The 20,876-nt window shown below is 39.8% G+C and overlaps 1 protein-coding gene across 2 annotated transcripts in view; it reads left to right on the top strand.

The window, feature by feature from the left end:
* Positions 1-3,920: 3,920 nt before the first annotated feature.
* Positions 3,921-20,876, top strand: part of TAF1B (TATA-box binding protein associated factor, RNA polymerase I subunit B) — a 51,507-nt gene continuing 34,551 nt past the window's right edge. For both annotated transcript variants that reach the window (XM_044418282.1, XM_044418274.1), the window contains exons 1-7: positions 3,921-3,978; positions 4,536-4,634; positions 5,161-5,248; positions 8,101-8,198; positions 11,048-11,146; positions 12,263-12,395; positions 18,430-18,583. In XM_044418282.1, the coding sequence (XP_044274217.1) occupies positions 3,961-3,978; positions 4,536-4,634; positions 5,161-5,248; positions 8,101-8,198; positions 11,048-11,146; positions 12,263-12,395; positions 18,430-18,583 (689 nt within the window). In that variant the 5' untranslated portion in view covers positions 3,921-3,960. The remainder of the gene's footprint in view (positions 3,979-4,535; positions 4,635-5,160; positions 5,249-8,100; positions 8,199-11,047; positions 11,147-12,262; positions 12,396-18,429; positions 18,584-20,876) is intronic.

Raw genomic sequence — 20,876 nt, 5'->3', positions numbered from 1 at the left:
ACACGCCCATCATCCTGGCATTCTGGGGGTGGGGAGAGAGATGGGCGCGATCGCGGGTGCACTGAGGGAGGGAGAGACGGGAGAGACTTGGGGAGTGGGGAGATGGCCGCAATTGTGCTGGTTGGGGGTGGGGGAGATGGCCAAAATTGCGCTCATCTTTCCTGCAGGAGCGCGCCCGTGATCACGCACATCTTCCCTGCACGAACGCAACTGTGATCGTGGCCATCTCCCACTTGGGGGGTGGGTGGGGAGATGGCTGCGATCTTGGTCGCCACCCAATGTGGAGTTTGCGACCCATGTCAAAATTGTCATGAAATTTTTGTTCGCAACCCGATTTGGTTGTGAACCAAGGCGTTCATGAGCTGAGGTACCACTATACTTTCAAAGAACAGGTATCCAGTAACCGGAGGCAGAGCCTTTTCTGTGGTAGTTCACCAACACAGCTGGGTCATCATGGGTAATTTAATTCATGATAAACTACAGTGTGTCGTTTGCTGGGTGTGGGTGGCTGCTGTTTTCATTATGCAGCCACCAATTGAGAAGATTGGGGGACATGCAATGTTGTGTAAACTCAGTCATCTAGATTATTTTGAGGGTTAAACAACCATCCCATAACTTTTGATTATTAGTAGGTTCTGTGAAGGTTGTTAAATCCTTGGGTAACTCATGATGGCTAGATTTGCACAACATAACACAACCTTATATCACTCCAAAAGGTGGCTTAAGAGCTGGCTTATTCTGGAGTACTCTGCCCAGAAACATAACATTTTTCTATTATTCAAGAGCCAGGAGAAGGCTGTCTTCTTTCTATAATCTTTTGAGCCTGGGCTGTTGATTTTGTCTTGCCTGTTGCATTTTGTTAATGGTTTGATGTTATTTATACTAAGCATTTTTAACATTTTGATTCTGAGTTGCATTTCATAAAAAGCTAGGATTTAACTGTTTACTATAATTGATTTAATTAAAACAATTATATTTAATTACAATACAAATATGTGTGAGAAGAGTTTTTAATTAAATGTAACATTTAATGATGTTATTGCATAGACACAGTAGTCTGTTCTCACAGTTCTCAAAGCTCTTTAATGATGCAGTTCTAGTCACTAGCAAGGAAGGCTGCAACTTACTTGAAAGTAAGTAATATTAAGCTCAGCAGGGTGAAAAAAGCATTCATTTCTGTATGATTCTTTCAGAAGCTTATCTTTTACTTATTTTCAACTCATTTGGGCATATTGGTAAAACATCTCTTTAGGATGAAATCCCAGGTTCCCAGGAACACTGCATTTTTTCCAGTTTTCCCTATCAAAATTAGAAAATTCTATTTCTCTGCCTCTCCATTCCATCTACCTGTTTTTTGTGATTGCACAAATGATCTCTGATGACCTCAGAGAAATCAAGAAGGGCACATTCTGTTGTGCAAAGAGGAGAGCAGCCAGGATACAAATATCCCTCTGGTCTCTCTGTACCCAGCACTTTGTACCACACCTCCTCTAAACAGGCTCAGAGACCTGTCAGGTTGAGATCACATGGAAAGGAGGATGGAGAGGCTTGCCTCCACTGCTCCTTCCATCCTGCCAGTAGCAGCAGCAGCAACTTCTAAGCTTCCGCATTTGGATGCTTCTTTGTAAAGGGTTCTGGGGCTTCCTTCTTTTCTGTTGCATATTTGTGAGGGGGAGATTGGAATGATTTGCTTCTGTATTAAATTAACTGCAATTTATGGTTAGCTGAAATTTTAGTTTGCTCAAACAAGACATGATCAAACCATAGTTTAAACTAACTACAGTTCCCTGTTTGCTTGAAATGACAAAGAATAATTTATTTAAAATAGATGATAATTATATAGTATTCTGGAACTTTGTTATTAAAGGTGTTCCACCTTTTCCTAATTTTCAAACTTGCTTGAGTTTGAAACTAATGTCTTTCTTTCTATCCTATCAAGGATTCAAGGTAAATAACCACAGAGTTTGAAACTCATGCAGAATATTACACTAAACAACACAGTGTGGAATCCTACATATTTAAAAACAGTGATAAACAGATCAGTATTATTTACCATCCAAAACTTGTAGTAACAGTACCAGGGGGAAACAAAACATGAGGTGAAATGCACTCCTGAAGGAGCAAGCTTTTTCCTTGGTAAATTGGGGTGGGAGCAAAGGCAAGCAACTTGCTTACTGAATGCTCCCTCACCCCAGGAACTTAAGAGAACAAGGTAAATTATACCTGGTCCTGAGGAAGAAGTCCCAAGCTAGTCTATGATATTTTGCTGCTCCAGGATTACTATTAACTTATAGGGTTATCCTAGCACAAATATTAGCTTTCATCTTCTTTTCTCTAAACCACCCAGCAGGCTGGTAGCAGTGTTAAAATAAAAAACTGAAATAGGGGCAACATAACAGGTGCAAATAAACTCCAAGAAAATTAAACACAGCAGATGCCCCAGCTGTGCTCAGTTGTGTTTTATTATCTGCTACCTTTTAGGAACATTTTTTTTAATTACATATGATACACATTACCTGGCAGGGCTGTAGGATGCTCTAGAAAAGATACAGGAGGTGAATCTCACTTTGCAAGCCTGCTAAGTAATTTAAAGGGCAATTGTATGCATATTTAGATGGGAAAGTTTTACATTTCCTAGCATTCCCCAGCCAGCACTGATTTTCCCATACTTGACCCCTGTGTAGATATAGGAAGAAGTCTTTCTGAAGTCATTCCTGATGGTTCTTATAAACTTTATAATATAAAGGGATCACACACACAACTAATGGGGGGGGGGGGATAACTAATCTTTGTTTGTGCCTAGTGTTGTCCTAGAAACAAAAACATTTAGCTTCACTGACCCTAAAATTACAGTAATACTTTCTTTACCCATTATCAAGTAACATTTGGCTTAATGCCTGGCTAGAACTAATCTGCCCCAGAAGCTTTGGTTCTTATTCATAACAGGGAGATGGATGTTTAGTCTGAAGGTGTCTTTGCATTTTGTGGGGCTCACTTCTGTGTAAATTCTCTGGTGGCGCCCCATCTGTGGAATGCGCTCCCCAGAGAGGTCCGCCTGGCGCCGTCATTTGTTTTTTGGTGCCAGGTCAAGACCTTTTTATTCAAACAGTATTTTAATAATTTTTAATATTTAGTTTTAATTGTGCAGCCAGTGTGTTTCCAATTTTGAATTGTAATTGTCCTGTTTTATTTATTTATTTGTTGATGTGAGCCGTCTCAAGGCTATGTAGCAATGGGGATGGCATATAAAAACTTTAAATAATTAAAATAAATAAATCTTAATAGGATTGGGTTTTAAGGCTACAATCCTGTTCTTGTATGTTTATTACATTACATTCATACCCTGCCTTTCTTCCTCTTGCAAGGAGCTCAGGGTAGCATACAAGGCTCTCCTCTCCATTTTATCCTCAGAACAATCTTGTAAGGTAGGCTAAACTTGAGAGTCCAAGACTTGGTCAAGTCACCCATGAGCTTCATGGCTGAGTGCACACTAGAACACAGGTCTCCTAAGTCCCAGTTCAACAATCTAACCAATGAATTCAGCGCACCTTACTTCGGTTTAAACAGACTTAGCATAAGCCTGACGAACGGTTCTCTGAGCAGGTTCAGGAGCTTTTTCTTTTAAAAAGTGCTTCACCTATTAGGACAGGGAAAGCGGACCCCGGGGCTGTGCACTTCCACAAAATAAGCCGACTCCGCTTTCCATTGAAGGATTTTTTTTGGGCAGGGAAAAAGCACAGTAGGCAATTTTCGTGCTCGTACCACGACAGCAGCTCGTCGCCTGCCTTCCCTAGGGAGAGCAGCAGAAGTTACAAACATCTGGGATCGGCAACGCCAGAACCAAAGTGCTGGAGCTTCCGTTTCCCGCCCGGATCGTGTTTTGGGGAGCACTCCTGCGCGGCTGCGAGGTTGCCATGGCGCAGGCGCGGTGATTGACAGCAGGCGGGAAGGGAGCGCGCGATGGAGGAAGAGGAGGCGGTGAGGCTGGGGCGCAGGCGGTGTCTTTCGTGGTTGAGACAGGCAGCTTTGAAGGCGGAGTGGGAGTGAGGTGGAATATAAGGAAGGGCAGAGGAAGAATTAGCACAGAGAGTGGTGGGCAACCTGTGACCCTCCAAATGTTTTGGCCTATAACTCTGGGCATAGCCAGTGATGACGGATCATGGGAATTCTAGGTTGAAATATCTGGGGAAGGCATAAGAGAAACGTCTCGGTTAATGGGCAGTATAGAAATTAAATCAATCAATAAATGGACAGTGAGCCTGTTTGTATCGGGGTCTGCTTTAGGCTTCCCATCTTCTTTCATGGTAGGCCTCTAATGTATCAAAAAGTTGTATCATAGGTAGAAATTCATCTGGTTAACTCTTATTTTTCCCTCCACCATGTTATGAAAAGCTACATTTGCTGAATGTTATGCCCACTTTGCAGCTGTTAAAAACTGAGGTATCCATGGGAGGAAGAGTTAGGGCTTGAGAAGTGTTAGTGTAGTGGAGAGAAGAAACCACATGTTCATGTTCATAATTTGATTTTATTTTTAGAGAGACTACAATGAACCTTGTGTGGAATGTTCTGTTGTCAGCTGGGGTATTACAGAAGAAGGCAAATTTTACTGCAGATCTTGCCACACTGTTATAGAAGTAAGCATTAATCCTGCTGTCCTTTCTTTTTTCTATTCCCATATTTCTCTCAGTTTTAAGTGTAAGCCTTTCTTTCAGGGGTTGGGTGGCCCTCCACAAGTTGCTGATGACCAGTTTCTATCAAGCCCAACCCTTACAGTTAGTGGTAATAGGTGGTAGGCATTCTAACTCAACAAGGGCCAAAGATTTTGTGTTCCTGCTCTAGTTAAAGATGAAGTAACTCAATATGATATACACCTTTCTTAACTATTGGATTGCAGTTAGTGACATGGAACAATTAGTAGCCCTGGGTATGTATTAACATGGGAAAAATTCATCCTGGTATTTCAGGAACTCAGAAGAGCATTGTAATGCATCTTAGAGATTATCATCCAAATGTAACTCTGTGTCTATGTCAGCTCTATACATAGAGGCCTGAAAAAAATACCTGGGGAAAAAACCCTCTGTTGCTTAACTGGTGCATATATAAAGAGTTGTTTGGCTTTTTTGTTTTGTTAACCTTATATGTTTTGAAAATATCTTACAGAGGACTAGAGAAGTTTTAACTGGCGATGTTACTTCAAATGCTAGGGCACAGTCTATCTCTCGAGGACTGAAAAAAAAGAATAAACTTGGTAAGTTTTCTTTTTGCCAGTCGGTTTTAAAAACATGGAATAGTCTCACCATATGAATCTGGAGCACAACAATATTACAAGGTAGCCTTAATCAATATGCTATGATCATTAGTGTTAATTTTTTTAAGGAGATAACTGCAAAGTCTATAGGTTATGGGCATTGAAGCTCTGAAAATCCCAGCTTTAGGATTCAGAGCAGAGTTTCTTGTCCTAATGGCTTCAGGGAGATGCTGGAAATTAGAATGGCAAGTAAAATTAAGCATTTCTGAAGCATATATAAATTAGGTCATGTTTGTTATTATTTTTATGATTTGCAATCTAATCTTTTCAAGAGCTGACCAACTTTTCAAAATTGAGGAAAATACTTTCAAAGTATAGTGCTTTTGATCAATGCATCAGGATGGCTTTTTGCTACTGATGAAAGTATAAATAAATCATTTGAATGTGTGCTTATTTAATGTGTAACCTTTCTATCAAGAAGAATTGCATTGAGGGCAGCACCTAGAAATGGCATTCAATGTTCTTTCCATAAATTTATGAAGAATTATTGGTGTATTGGGTAAAAAATAGGTAGTATCTGGGTTGCAGATGAGTTCTGTTTTTGAGAATGTTCTTAAGTTGAATTTTATTTATTTATTTATTTAAACCATTTTTATGCTGCCCCATTTGCAAAAAGCCTCAGGGCGGCTTACAACAATAATAAACATAAATAAACATTTTATACAATTAGAGTTAAAAAACCAGAAACATCTCAGCATGTGCATAAAAATCCCATAAATACAATTCATAAATTAACAATTAAAATAACTTTTAAATAAAAATGTCTTGCCCTGGCGCCAAAAAACAAATAACGACGGCGCCAGGCGGACCTCTCTGGGGAGCGCATTCCATAGGTGGGGCACCACCGCAGAGAAGGCCCTCCTCCAGGTACTCACCCTCCTAATATCTTTCATGGAGGGTTCCTGGAGAAGGGCCTCTGCTGCCGATCTCAAGGGGCAGGAGGGCATATCTGGACGTATGTAAGTCAGATCACATGAGTAAGCCAAACATTTGTCTTATTATATATGTATATTTTACATTTCTATTCATATAAAACACTTAAGAAAAACTTCCATATTTACTAAAACATCTTAAACACAATATAGAATGTAATAATGATGATAATACAGTTACAATAAAGTAATTACAGATATTGAGGGGAGAGAGAATCTATGTTTGTGTAGGTATACAATATTGAAAAAGTTGTCATAACTTGCTTGGCTTAATGTGTGTTTGAGTTCATTATCTGTCCATCTTTAATTTTAATGTAAGTCCCATAAAGCCCCATAGAAAATAATGTGAATCTTTAAAAGTGATTTACCAGTTCCTCATTATCTTCTGAAGTTCTCTGACAATATAGCCCGTTGCCTGCTTATTTCATCCAAAATTCTTCATTCCATGCCATATTTGTCTCAATAGGTCCATGTACAGCAGCAGAGCTGGCTGACTTTTTGTTGAGCTTCCTGTTTCAGGTCCTGATGGAGCACATAAGCATGTTGTCTGAGGTGTTGCAGAGCAAGCTGAAAACATTTGGCCTAAGGAAATGGTGGGGGGGGGGTTCTGTGACTATCTCTAGGGAACTACATAGCCACTGAGAGATGTGTCACCAAACTCATTACATAGTTCCCTACAGATAGCCATGAATATATCTAGAGAAAAGCTGTGACATCTCTAAGGAATGGTATGATGGGTTTTTCTCAGTGTCCACGTAGTTCCCTAGAGATATTCATGACTTTTTCCTGGAGACATTCATATAGAGTTTATGGCAGTCTGTGCATTCATAAATATGAGTTGTTCATAACTTGAATATTTGTAACCTGGGGATTACCTTATGCAAATTAGTTCTGGCATCTCCAGATTAAGGGTGAATTCTATGCATATTGAGAAAGGGGAAAATCCTACACCTCCAAGTATTCCTGAGACAGTCATACTAGCTGGGAAATGCTAGGAGTTGTAGGTCTCTTCTCTTTCTAAACAGGCAAAGGATTATACCCTAACTTAGAGTTCAGGGCTACCTTTTGGATCAGAATAGGTTTCTTCACTCTTCTTCACAGAAAGATTTGAAGGAAGATATTCCTACCCTAGTTAATCACTTTCCACCTATGGCACTTTTTAGATACAAGGTGCTTTGAATCATTTGTTTTCCCTTTAAAATAATTTAAATAGGTTTCATTGAAACTTACCTAAACCTGTTCAGTAAATTTAAAGGTAAAACATCCTGCTTCTTCCCTGCCCAGTCTAAACCATTAATACTCATGTGAAATATTTAAGAACAGGAGCAAAAGGGATTGTCTCAACAGCACACACATTCATGCTGTAATAACATTTTTGTTCATTTCAATGAGTGTATTTTCATAGTATCATCATGGTATTATCAAAATAGCAAGCAAGTGTTGAGGGGAGCCCTGGTGACTGGGCTGTTTGGAAGGAGTCTTCATACTGCTCTGAGGGCAGCTTTTACATCTGGATGGCTAAAAGCTGCCCACCCCTTGCATAAGTAGTTTCAGGGAGGTAATTTAAAAGGAGGTAATTTAATAACCATTTCTTGCTTCTGTCTGGAAGCTCACATCTGATAATTTGAGCAAAATAACTTTCCAAAGGTGGTAAGACTATCTTATTGGATAGAGCAGTTTGAACAACAAAAATGGTTTGCCTAACACATAACCAGTCTTTCATGTGTAATTAGGCAGATAGCACAGTACTGTGTTCAGTAGGACTTGCTCCTTTGTAAGTATGTTTAACCTAATTTTGGCATGGACACATATGAGCTGTTAATACTAACATTCAATTTTATTTCTTTTGGTTTTTTTTAGATAAAGGCTGGGAATGGTATGTCTGTGAGGGTTTTCAGTATATTCTCTGGAAGCAAGCTGAAGCATTGCAATCTTTAGGAGTTTCTTCACAGATGAAGGTACATTGACTTAATGAACATAGTGGCTTTGTTCAGACATCCAAGGGCAAGCTGGAGCAAACCTCTGGCTTGCACACTTCCACCTTCCTCTAGCAGAGACATTTGGAAACTTTCACTTCTGCTTTAGTTTTAATTTCAGCTTATTGCTATTATTGGTGGAGGTGGTGGTGGTGGTGGTATTACATTGCCTTTATATCTCACCTTTCTTCCTGTTGTGAGGAACCCAAGGCAGCTTACATAGCTCCATTTTATCTTCACAACAACATGAGGAAGATTGGGCCTAGAGTGAATGAGTGGCTCAAAGTCACCCCTTGAGTTTCATGATTGAGTGGGTACTAAATCCCAGATCTCCTGGATCCCTAGTCCAACACTCTAACCAACATGCTACATGTCTTCACTGAGACAAAACTGTGTTGCTTGGTTGAAACAAGCAGTTTCCAAACTATTGGCTATGAAACTGGAATCTTTTCAAGAAACCACATTTAAGATTCGGGGTTGGGACTCCTCACTGTACAGATGATACTCAGCTCTGTTTCTCTCATGCCAAAGAGGTTGTGAAAGTCACAGGGGCTGTGAGCCATTGTCTGGGTGCAGGTCTGCATGTGAGTGCAAAAACGGAGGTGCAGCTAGACAGAGCAAAGGGCTTGTTTGTCAGCAGAGCATTGTTTTGGAGCACAGCCTGTTCTGGTTGGGACAGTTCTCTTCTGAAGCACCAGGTCTGTAGTTTAGGAATCCTCTTGGATCCAATACTAGAGGATTGGGTAGTGGTCATAGTCTGGATGCCTCTGCCCCATTCTGGCTGGTGTGAAAGCTATCTTTCTAGGAAAGGCAGATCTGGCTGCAGTGATCAGTTTCAATTTAGATTACCATAATGGGTTTTATAGGGACTGTCTTGAAATGATGTTTGGAGAGCTGTGCATTTTCTTTTTAAGGTTGCAGTAAAAATATCTGACTATTATGTTGTGATGCTAATGCATACCATATTTACTGTCAGGAGAAACATTGTGTATTTAGGTTAGCATCGGGTGTATTACCTGAGTTGGCTAAATGGAGGTAAGGAGAAATCATACCTGCTTGCATATCTTGTTATATCAGAATGATTTGATACAATGTTGTGTATACCTATCTGTATGAATAACCTTGACTGGAAGCATCTCTGTCTCTAGGCCTTCATTGCATGGCAAAATTGTCATACTTTTTTTAATCGATATTTTTTTCACACTAAAGAAACAATATTAATGGTAGATTTATTCCAGACTGAACATTAAGAAAGTAGGATTATATAATGTGTAAAGCAGTAAAAGGTTTGTGACTGAACATCTATCAATTAACTCTAGTGGTTGAACACTTTCCAGCATACATGAATTCAGAAACTAGGGGCAGTATCCAGTTCTACCTGTGAACCCGTGGAACTTGCTACTAGCACAGTGGAACGTTAGTCTTGCATAAAGCAGCCTGAAGTGAGCCCAAATGCTTATTCTAGAACATGAGAGGAGGGAGGTTTGCCAGCTTGTCCTGTTATGGAAACTGACAGTTTGTTTCTAAAGTTGCTCTGGGAAGCACTAGCTTCCCACTGTGCCACTGTAATGGGAGAAACCCCCTCTCCAACCCACCATTGCCGGACCAAACTCATCCATTAACAAAGGTCAGTCCCTGCAGCCACTGGATTTAGCACCACAACTCATGCAAACACTACTTCCTGCAAAAGAATGTATTAAGATGGTAGAAAGAGGGAGAGGAAGTCTGGGCTACAGAAAAGAATTGAAAGGAACACCTGTGACCATATATCCCTATCAGATCACTCAGGTCATCAAAGGGAGGCCTTCCTTCGCGACTCCCCTCCCCAGGAGGTGAGGGGGGAATCAGTGAGGAAAAGGGCCTTCTCTGTCATCACATCGCACCTTTGAAATTCCCTTCCAAGGGAGTTGTGACTGCCACCCACTTTATCTTGCTTTTGACACCAAGCTAAGACTTTATTTAGTATCTGCTTTTAGAGTGGACTATTGGTTTGTTGCTGGTTTATTGTTTTATTGTTCTATTGGTTGCTGTTTTATTGGTTACATTGTGTTTACTTACTTCTGTTCTATTTATATGGTTGTATTTCTATTTTATTTTAATCCTATTATGTTTTATGATTCTGGTTGCTACTGTTATATATTTTTATTTGTATCTTTATATTGCACTGTGAGTCTTCCAGAGAGCCTCTGGCTATGGGGCAGCAGACAAATGCAATCAACCAATCAATCAGAGAGGGAGGAAAGGGCAAGTGGATAGCAGCAATAATACAAAATATTGAAATTAGTTAATGCCCTGATTCCACACATCTGAACTCCTTGCTACACCACAGGAAGAAAACTATACAGCTATTCCTGCTCTTATGAGTCTCCTAGCGCTGGTCTCCCTTGCTATGGAGACTTTGGCAGATGGTCAGAGAGTGACACCTTTCACAAGATCAGTATCCATCTGAAGGCAAAGACTCTCCCAAGTCAGGGGTTTTTCAGCCCCATTGTCCTGGCAATAGAGTGATACCAGCTAACCATTCCAGCCAGCCCTCCCCAGCTGCTAGCAGTTCTTATCATTGCTGTCCAAGGTAATGGCTCTAACCAGATATCCTTGGGCCTGTCTTCTGTGATAAGCCTAGGAGAGCAAGTCTTTCCCTCACCCTTTGCAATTGGAGTGTCTCCTAAGCCAATTAACTTGTACTGAACTCCTCTGTAGCTCCTAATGTCTTTGCTTACAGCCACAGTTAGCAGAGGTGCACAGGTAGTGTGGGGTATTTCAGTTCCTAAAGTGTGTCTGCAATATATGTAAAAACCTGGCTGAATATTTGTTTTTTTTTTTTTTATCAGGATGGTGTTCTGGCTAACTTTTGGAGACGATACCTTCAGAAGAGCAAGCAGGCTTATTGTGACAAGCCTTTTAGTGATGCTACGTACAGTACTTCACCAGTAAGTATAAAGTTCAGAACTGATGAATACTTATCTTTTCTATGTTGATATGGTGAAAAATATGCATGCACCAGATCAATAAATGAGTATTCACATGACCAAGGTATGGCAGTGCTTGAATCTCATATTTATCCTATGAAACTCAACTCCTTACAAAAAATAAAATATTTCCAAAGCAGTAGCCTTGTTAGTCTGTTGCAGCCAAAACAACAGTGACTTGTTGCACTATAACACAATTAGTTACCTTTTAGGGTGGAATAGAAGTCTTTGTTTATGCAAGAATCCAACTCTTTGGTGAGAAGTAGAGCCATCAGCAATAGTGGAGTATGCTTAGTATTTTTAATTGTTTGTTTCAGATTAATGTTGATTATAAATATTCTGCAATTTTAGCTATCTGGGGCATCAAATCCAACAGATGGAGCTGAATTTTTCTATTTTTCAGAAATCGTATTCTAAAAATGCCAGCAAAAAACTTAGTGGCTTGGCTAAGGTAACATTTTATAACCCTTTACAGAGTGTACAGTTTTCCCTTATAAGTTCTATTTTAGTCCAATACTGGCTTAGTTTGAACCCAGATACTCCTCTGAATTATCTTAACCTAACTTGGAGCAGGTGGATAGCGTATTCATACTCATGTTAGACCAGTCACAGTGAGAAGAGATGGTAAGAGAGCTCTAGAAGGGTGCGCATGATCTTGTGATCACTATCCGAACCAGTCCATTGATTTATCCCAAGATTTTTGAAGATGGTAGTAACTGCATGAAAATATTGAGTTAAGGTTTAGTGTCTCAAGAAAATTGTGACTCTGCACTTATCAAATTGGTTGTGAATCTGTTGGTATGAAAGAAGTTGTTTTACCTGCAGATGATTCCGTGGTGGATTATGTTTGATATTGTGCTCCTTTTAAATGAAATTTCTCCCACAAATCCAGCCTATCTTCATGCAAGAGGCATAATCCTTAAAGATTGATATTGTTAGGCATTTTTTCTTGAGTTGTACAAGTTAACCAAATGTTTTTCTGATAAAGATTGTTTTAACAGAGTTTTAAAAAGTTTAAATGTAACATTTTGAATGAAAGCTCTGTAATTGGAGTCTGACACTACTTTTTAATTTTAGAAACAGCTACAGAGTACAGATACTGAAGAGGAGCCAGATTTTATTAAACTTCTTGACTTGGTTTCCTCTGCAACTGATACAGATTTGTTGTCTGAATCTAGCATTGGAGGAATTTCATCTAGCAAAATATCTGGTAAGAATAAATATACCTTGGGCAGAGTTTTTATATAGTTACTTTAGATATGCAAACACATGGTTTGTTTGTTCTAGTTAAACACCTAGAATATTTGACTAATGTATATATTGATCCCAAAAAATTGCCTATATTCATAATCATTAAAAAAGAAATTGTAGCCACAATGAAAATTCCTAAACATGATAATATTGACCTCTTTTGAATATAACACCAATTCATAGATTGACAGTGCCTGCTTGCCACATTCCAAGCACGCCAGGAACATTCAATTTCTGAGTTGTTCGTTGTGACATCCAAACCTGACATATTCTGAGTCGTGCAAGATTAAGCAACTAAAAAATGTGGGCTTTAACCCCCCCCCCCCCCACACACACACATATTTTTAAAATTCAACAGCACAGGTTCAAACTGGGTTGTTTTGCCTTCAACAGCTCAGTGTGGCATTTGGATGTCATGAGTGACAACCTTGGAACTGGTGTGTACCTGTGTGGGTGTTCCTGGGTTTCAGAAAAGAGATGAAAAGTGGAAGTGGTAGGTGAGAAACAGTGCACTTGCTTATTTGTGCTCAGTCTCAGTAATGCATGGGTTAAAACATAAGATACTGCACTGAAATGTACCCTAGGATAAAGCAAGACTGTTCAAGTCATGAGGTTAAAGAAGGTGGAGAATTTGGACTGAAGAAGGTTCATGTGGTTGGAAGGATGTAGGAGACTGGGCATGGACAAGCATACAGAGATTTATAGAATATTTTGTAAAGGTTGGAGTGGGGATCCAATTACCTCTGTGTGAGTAATGTGGATTTTACAGGGGCAATTTGGATGCATGATGGCATCTGGAGATGTGATCTGCTACAGATTTTTGTGGAGCTAGTAGAATGTATGCCTTTCTTAATAAGGATCCTTTAGAATTCATTGTTATGAATTCGGTTCTTCTGACTGGAAATGTATAATTCCTCAAATGGATTAACAAGTGGTAGTTGATCAGGCATAAATGTGGAAACACCTGTTGCATACCTATTCTTTATTATGCAAGGCCTAACAGAACCTTGGGCAAAAGTCATTGTCACTGTGGGATCTCGAGAGCAACTCTCTGTATAAGAGGTTTATGCATGTGAACAGTAATGGGACAGAAATATGATTGCTATAACTTCAGAGCTGCATAGTTTAGCTTACTGCTAATGACTGAAAAAATGGGAACTTCAAATCTGCTTCTGTAACAATTGCTTATTATAGGATGTTTGGGGTTTGTAGATGTTTATCTGTTCTGACTATCATGTCATTGTTCTCCAACTTGGCAGGTTGAAACCCTCCATTTGGTGCAGTATATAGACACTGTTTGGGAAGCCTATTAAAATTGTAGGTTGTTATGACATGTCTTAAATTGTATGTTGTGTTAGGTTTAATGCTGACTTTCTAATATGCCCTGCATAATCTAGAACAAATAAAATGAAAAGCTGCTGTATTTAACATGATGGTTACGAATAGAACACAAGGATTATTGTAAATCTGGCTGAATGTGGAGTTAGGAATAGAGTTTCTATCATCAGTGCTCTTGAGACACAGCCCATACATGAAAAAGGCAAAACCGATGACTGAAAGGATTAAGTGAGGTTCATACTTTTTGTTCTGTGACTCACATTTATACAGTCATCATTCAAAGGTGCTCCTGTATTTCCTTCTAAGCTTTTCAAAGCCACGTACTGAAGGGTGGTTTTTGAGTAACAACTTTCATTTGCTTTGTTTAACACCAGTAAAGGCAAAGTAATACTAAATTTGGTGGAATGGCTAATGTCAATAATTGGAACATATGTGTCCCCACATTCTTGTAGGAAATATATTTTGGGAAAGCAGTCCAACACAATGCATCAGGAGTGCATAAGGAGTTTATAAAGTGCTTGCTAAGTCAATACAAAGTTTTCTGCATGCAGGCTAGGGTTGATGTAACATCCTTTTTGCTTTTTTAAAGTTATTCACGCTGTAGCTTGAATTAATTGCCTCAAAAACAAAACAGCCAAAGAAGTTTATTGATTAGAATTCTGGCATGGGACTGAGGAGATCTAAGGGTAAGCCATAAAGTGCCCTAGATCAGTGATTTTCAAGCACTAGTATGGGGTCTAGTGCCAGTCATAGGAGACTTCCTGCCGGTCCACAGCAGGGCCGCATCCAACTCACCGCAGACTGGTGCAGGGGCTGGCTGTGCTCCACTGCCTCTTCCTCAGTTGGCACTGCGTTCACAAGGAGTGCGCTGGTGCCTCCAGGGAGGGGAGAGATAACTCAGTGTGTAGCCACGCTGCACTGACTTCACGAATGGAGCCAACTGGAGCTGGGGGTCAGTCTGGATGGCTCAGGAGGCCCGTTCTGACTCGCTCTGTTTCTATGATTTCGGTATCTTGTTCTTTTGTTGACACTGTTGCTCACTTTCTGGTTCTTTTGGAAATTTTTCATTTTTCTGGAACTGTGTTTGGAAACTAATGCACAGAATACTGCATTATGTGTATGGTGGTTTTTGTTTCTGCCTTGGCAGTCCCTGAGGAGGTTTTCCTGGTTGTGCTGGTCCCCAGCTGTGGAAAGGTTGAAAACCACTGCCTTAGATGATCTTGAGCCAGTTATTGTCTTTCAGTTCACCCTATCAGCCTGCTGTGAGAAGAAAATAGGGGTGTAACAGGGTGTAATCTTCCTGGTACTCTTTGCGGGGAAGGACAGGATATCAGGAGTAATAAACAATGATCCTCAAAAGAGCTTAGAATAATAACTGTCAAAAAATAACCTTTTGTTCCTCAGCACTTCATATTGACAAATATACTGTATATGTTTAATAATGTGTGTGAAAAGTTTAGGCATTATGATAATGAAAGATTGTTTGGAGCTGTATAAAATATGTTCATATTTGTGCAGGCTCTTTACAGAATATTGGTCTCACCTGCTCAATTTGCAGCATAAATTCTGAATCCCTAATGAGTAATACCTGTTGATTTACAATGTTTCTTTTAATGGTATGGCTGCAGAAAAAAAAAGTTGCTGCTTTCTCCCACCATTCTTGTGGTTGCATGATTTTATTTCACTGATTAAACCTTTTTTACATAACTTTTATACTTTTTTTATGTTGTGGGGTTTTTCCTGCTATTTGAGTAAAAAATCTTAAATTCTTCCTATGTGGTCCACATGGTAAATTATTTTTAACCTAACATAAGTTTAACTTGTATGGAAAGTTGTACTTTAAGAAGACCTACTTATGCTTAATACTTCATTTTAATCTGTAAAGATTACATCAGTTTCTTTGCTATCCTCCTGGCTATGCTGAGAAGTGAAATCTTTTGTAGAGGTGTAGTCTGTTGATATACTCGCACACACCTTTTGAGCCAGCTCTAATTTGTGGTTTCAGCAGTATTATTCATTCTTTCGTTCTGTATTTCTCATCTGTGTAGCTGGGGAAATGTTTGTGTTGGTGCAATGAGATTAGCTAACAAGATTTGAAAGTAAAGACCCCAATTTCTTGTTTTCGTTTACATTACTGAAAAGGTAACCAAAACGATCAAGAGGGTTGAACAACTCCACTTTGAGGAAAGATGATGGTGTTGGAGCTGTTTAGAAAAAAGAAGAGTGCAGGAGACCTGACAGAATATAGAAAAATTAAGAGTGTATAAAATAAGAGATGTGGAGAAAGTGGAAAGGGAAATGTTTTTCTTCCTTTCTCTTAAGAACTTAAGAGCCATGCTGGATCAGACCAGCCAGCTGTCTAGTCCAGTGTTCTATCACACTGTGGCAAACCAGCTTTCCACAGGTTCCTACAAGCAGAATATGAGTACAGTAGCACCCTTCTGCCTAAATTCCTGAGCAACTAATGTAGATAGCTGATACTGGAGGTAGCATGTAGCCATCAGGACTAGCAGCCATTGATAGATTTCTCCTCCATGAATTTGTCCAGTAACCTTTTCAAGTTTTCCAAATTCATGGACATCACTGCATCTCATGGAAGTGAATTCTATATTTTAACAGTGCACTGTGCAAAGAAGTATTTCCTTTTGTATGTCCTGAATGACCTCAGTTTCTAGTATTATGGGAGAGGGAAAATGTGTCTTCCTATCTACCTTAGCCACACCATGCATAATTACATGCAACTTTAGCCTGTCTCCCCTTAGCTGCTTTTTTCTCTAAGTTAAATGGTCTCAACCAATGTAACCTTTCATCATAGGGGAGTTGCTCCAACCCATTGATCATTTTAGTTCTTTTCTGTGCTTTTTCAACTGTGCAATATCCTTTTTAGATGTAGTAAGCAGAACTGTATGTGATATTCTATGTTTAGTCACCTTAGTTTTGTATAAGAGCAGTATGATATTGGCTGTTGTATATTCAGTTCCTTTCCTGGGTATGCTAAACATGGATTTTGCTGTTTTCACTGCAGTATTGCATTGTGTTGACATTTTCATTGAGTTCTCCTCCTCAAACCCAAGATGCCTTTCTTGGTCAGTCACCTCTAGCTCAGATCCCAATCAGCTTATATTTGAGGTTGGATGGTACTGGTGGTGGTGGTGGTGGTGGTGGTTTTGCCCTAGCATGCATTACTTTAGACATGCTTATTTTGAACTCTATTTGCCATTTTGATGCCAATTTTCCCAGCTTGAAGAGTTCCTTTTGGATTGCCTCACAATCCCTTTTGGTTCTAACCACCCTAAATATTTGGGTGTCATCAGCAAACTCATCTATTTTACTGCTTGCTCCTAATTCCAGATCATATAAGAATCAATCGAAATGTATTGGTCCTAGTATAGACTCATGTGTGACTCCCACTGCTTATATCCCTCTGTTGGGAAAAATAGCTTTTATTTTCCCCCTGTACTTTAACCCAGCTTTTGTCAACCTTTTTACCTTGGAGGAACCCTTGAAATAAGTTTCATGTCTCAGGGAACCTCTGTATAAAAATCACTATAAATAATTATAAATATGCTATAACATCATCATCATCCCCTTGGTCCAGCCTGTGCACATGCATTCAGAAATACCACAATTTAATTTTTATTGTTATTTTATTACTGTGGCATACCACCCTGCCACCCTTCTCATAAATTGCTTTATAGATTAAGAGAGGAAAGGCTTTCTGCCCTGGTCTCTTCCCTCATGGGCAGGAATGCTCCCTGGGCCCCCTCCTACCTCCTAGGCAACAGGGGCAAGCAAAGGACTCCTCAGGCAATAGCTTGTAAATGCGAAAACACAATTTGATAGATCAATTTCTCCATGATCCCTTGCAGAATCCCCAGTGACCCTTTGCAAAGCCTTAGGGTTCCAAGGAACTCTGGTTGAGAAAGGCTTCTTTAACTAGTTACTGATCCATAAGAGAATTCCTCTTACTGCATAAATGTTAGGTTTACTCAGGAGTCTAAGGGACTTTGCCAAGGCCCAAATAAACAATATCAACCAAATAACCCCTGTCCATGTGTTTACTGACATTTTCAAATAATGCTATAATTTAGGGTCATCCCATGAAGCTGAATGGTAGAAAATTTAGGGAAGAGGAAGGAAATAATTCTTCACACACAGTTTTGTTAAATTATGGAATTTGCTAGAACTAGAGTGTAGTATGGCTTTAAAAGGAAGAAAATAATAAATTCATCGAAGATGATGTTGTCCATGAATACTAGTCATGATGTCTATATTCGCTCCAGTCTGTCACTGTATGCCAGCTGCTGAGGAACATGAGTGGTAAGGTACTATTGCATTCATGCCCCGCTCATGGGCTTCTCATAGGCATCTAAGTAGAAGGGCCTTTGATCTGATCCAGCATGGCTCTCCATACGTTCTTACGAATTTAAAGAGAATGCAGACTGACTTTATTGCCAAACTTGTTTCAATTGTTTTGCCTTGTTTCTTTCTCTGCTTATGGCAGGCTTTTCTCAAGGTATGTAACCTGCCACTTGGGACAAAATGTATTGTGCTGGAATGATTATGCAGGTGTTCTTTTTAAACATGATGTGCATATTGATTCAGGATAGTATCATCAGATAGCTTGTTTTACATTTCCTAAATTACTTCCATAGAAAAATCTGTCTGGTCTGGATCAGTGGATGGTAGCTCATACATAGGGAAAAGGAAGAAAGGAGACATGAGAATGTCAATGCCAATGACCCTGGCCTTCTGCTATTTGGCATTGCTCTGGCTGAGAGAATCAATAACATTATCAGATCTCTTAAGGTAAGAACGATGCCTAATGAAGCCTTTTGTTTTTAAGCCTACATTCCGTTTCCAATTTAAATAAAACTTTTTGTATGACTATATTATATAAGACTTAGCACATGTGAATAAGTAAATTTGCAGTATTTGTAGGCCGCGTTTTAGCAGAGAGCTGTTTGAAAGGTGGATTGCAAAGACGTAATTCATAAAAGCAGTATAACAGTATAATTTAATACCAAAAATTAAAAATAGATAAAGTATTAATCCTGAAGCACCCAATGGAATAAAGTTATTTCACTAGCCCTGGAAAAGAAATTGATGAAATGTACATACGGTTGTCCTAGAGAAGAACATTCTGCAGTGATACCTTAGAAGTCTTGAATCTTTTTAGACCTGGAACCCGCTTTTTGCCTAACCATGCATTTTAGAATCCATTTCTTAAGTTTTTTTCACTGATCTATATGGGTACAGTACTATTGGTATGTTTCACCAAATGTCAGGTTACAACCTTGCCATAGATCCCTGACTGAGTTGAAGTGGAATGTGTGGCTTGTAGCCTGTCGCTCCACTGGAACTAGTGTTGCTTTTGAAGTTTTCCCAGACTGCAATTTTCAGAAATGGGGGCAGAGTCTGAAATAAACTCACTCAGTTGGGAAATTGCAGAGCTGTTATAAACCAAGCTGAACTCCTGCTCTGAATTTCGGAATGGCTTCTAATGCTCAGTAGCAGCCTTTTCATCTGCCAGTTTTCTTTTCTTCCCTTTCCCCACTGTTTGTAAAGCAGAGGGAAATAGCAATGAAGGATAAACCTGAAACATGCATTCTGAGCACTTTCAGTGTACTCCCTTTTCTCAGTTGCTCTTTACTAATTGATACAGAAAAATTGTTGTTGTTGTTGTTGTTAGTTGTGAAGTTGTGTCCGACCCATTGTGACCCCATGGACAACATTCCTCCAGGCCTTCCTGTCCTCCACCATCTCCTGCAGTCCACTTAAGCTCACACCAACTGTTTCAGTGACTCCATCTAGCCACCTCATTCTCTGCCGTCCCCTTCTTCTTTTGCCATCTATCGTTCCCAGCATTAGGCTCTTCTCCAGGGAGTCCTTCCTTCTCATTAGGTGGCCAAAGTATTTGAGTTTCATCTTCAGTATCTGGCCTTCTAAAGAGCAGTCAGGATTGATCTCCTCTAGGACTGACCTGTTTGATTGCCTTGCGGTCCAAGGGACTCGCAGGAGTCTCCTCCAGCACCACAATTCAAAGGCCTCAATCGCTTTGCGCTCAGCCTTCCTTATGGTCCAGCTTTCACAGCCATACATTGCAACTGGGAAAACCATAGCCTTGACTATACGCACTTTTGTTGGCAGGGTGATGTCTCTGCTTTTTAGTATGCCGTCTAGATTTGCCATAGCTTTCCTCCCCAGGAGCAAGCATCTTTTAATTTCTTGGCTGCAGTCCCTGTCTGCAGTGATCTTGGAGCCCAGGAAAATAAAATCTGTCACTACCTCCATTTCTTCCCCATCTATTTGCCAGGAAGTGAGAGGACCAGATGCCATGATCTTAGTTTTCTTAATGTTGAGTTTCAAGCCAACTTTTGTGCTCTCCTCCTTCACCCGCATCAAGAGGCTCTTTAGTTCCTCTTCACTTTCTGCCATGAGAGTGGCATCATCTGCATATCTGAGGTTGTTGATATGTCTCCCAGCAATCTTAATTCCAACTGGTGATTCATCTAGCCCCGCCTTATGATGTGCTCTGCATATAAGTTAAATAGGCAGGGCGACAGTATACAGCCTTGCCAAACACCTTTCTCAATTTTGAACCAATCAGTGGTTCTGTGTCCAGTTCTCACTGTTGCTTCTTGACCCGCATATAGGTTTCTCAAGAGACAAATAAGATGGTCTGGTACTCCCATCTCTTTAAGAACTTGCCACAATTTGTTGTGATCCACACAATCAAAGGCTTTAGCATATTCAATGAAGCAGAAATAGATATATTTCTGGAACTCCTTAGTTTTCTCCATGATCCAGCGTATGTTGGCAATTTGATCTCTAGTTCCTCTCCCTCTTCGAAATCCTGCCTGTACTTCTGGTAGTTCTCGGTCCACATACTGCTGGAGCCTAGCTTGTAGGATTTTGAGCATCAATTTGCTAGCATGTGAAATGAGTGCAATGGTGTGGTAGTTTGAGCATTCTTTGGGATTGCCCTTCTTTGGGATTGGAATGTAAACTGACCTTTTCCAATCCTGTGGCCACTGTTGAGTTTTCCAAATTTGCTGGCATATTGAGTGTAGCACTTTAACTGCATCGTCTTTTAGGATTT

This window comes from Varanus komodoensis, unplaced genomic scaffold (genome assembly GCF_004798865.1).
Source record: "Varanus komodoensis strain SLA01 unplaced genomic scaffold, ASM479886v1 scaffold10, whole genome shotgun sequence".
Lineage (NCBI taxonomy): Eukaryota > Metazoa > Chordata > Lepidosauria > Squamata > Varanidae > Varanus > Varanus komodoensis.
The sequence above is the reverse complement of the archived record's forward strand: the minus strand, read 5'-3'. Positions and strand labels throughout refer to the sequence as shown.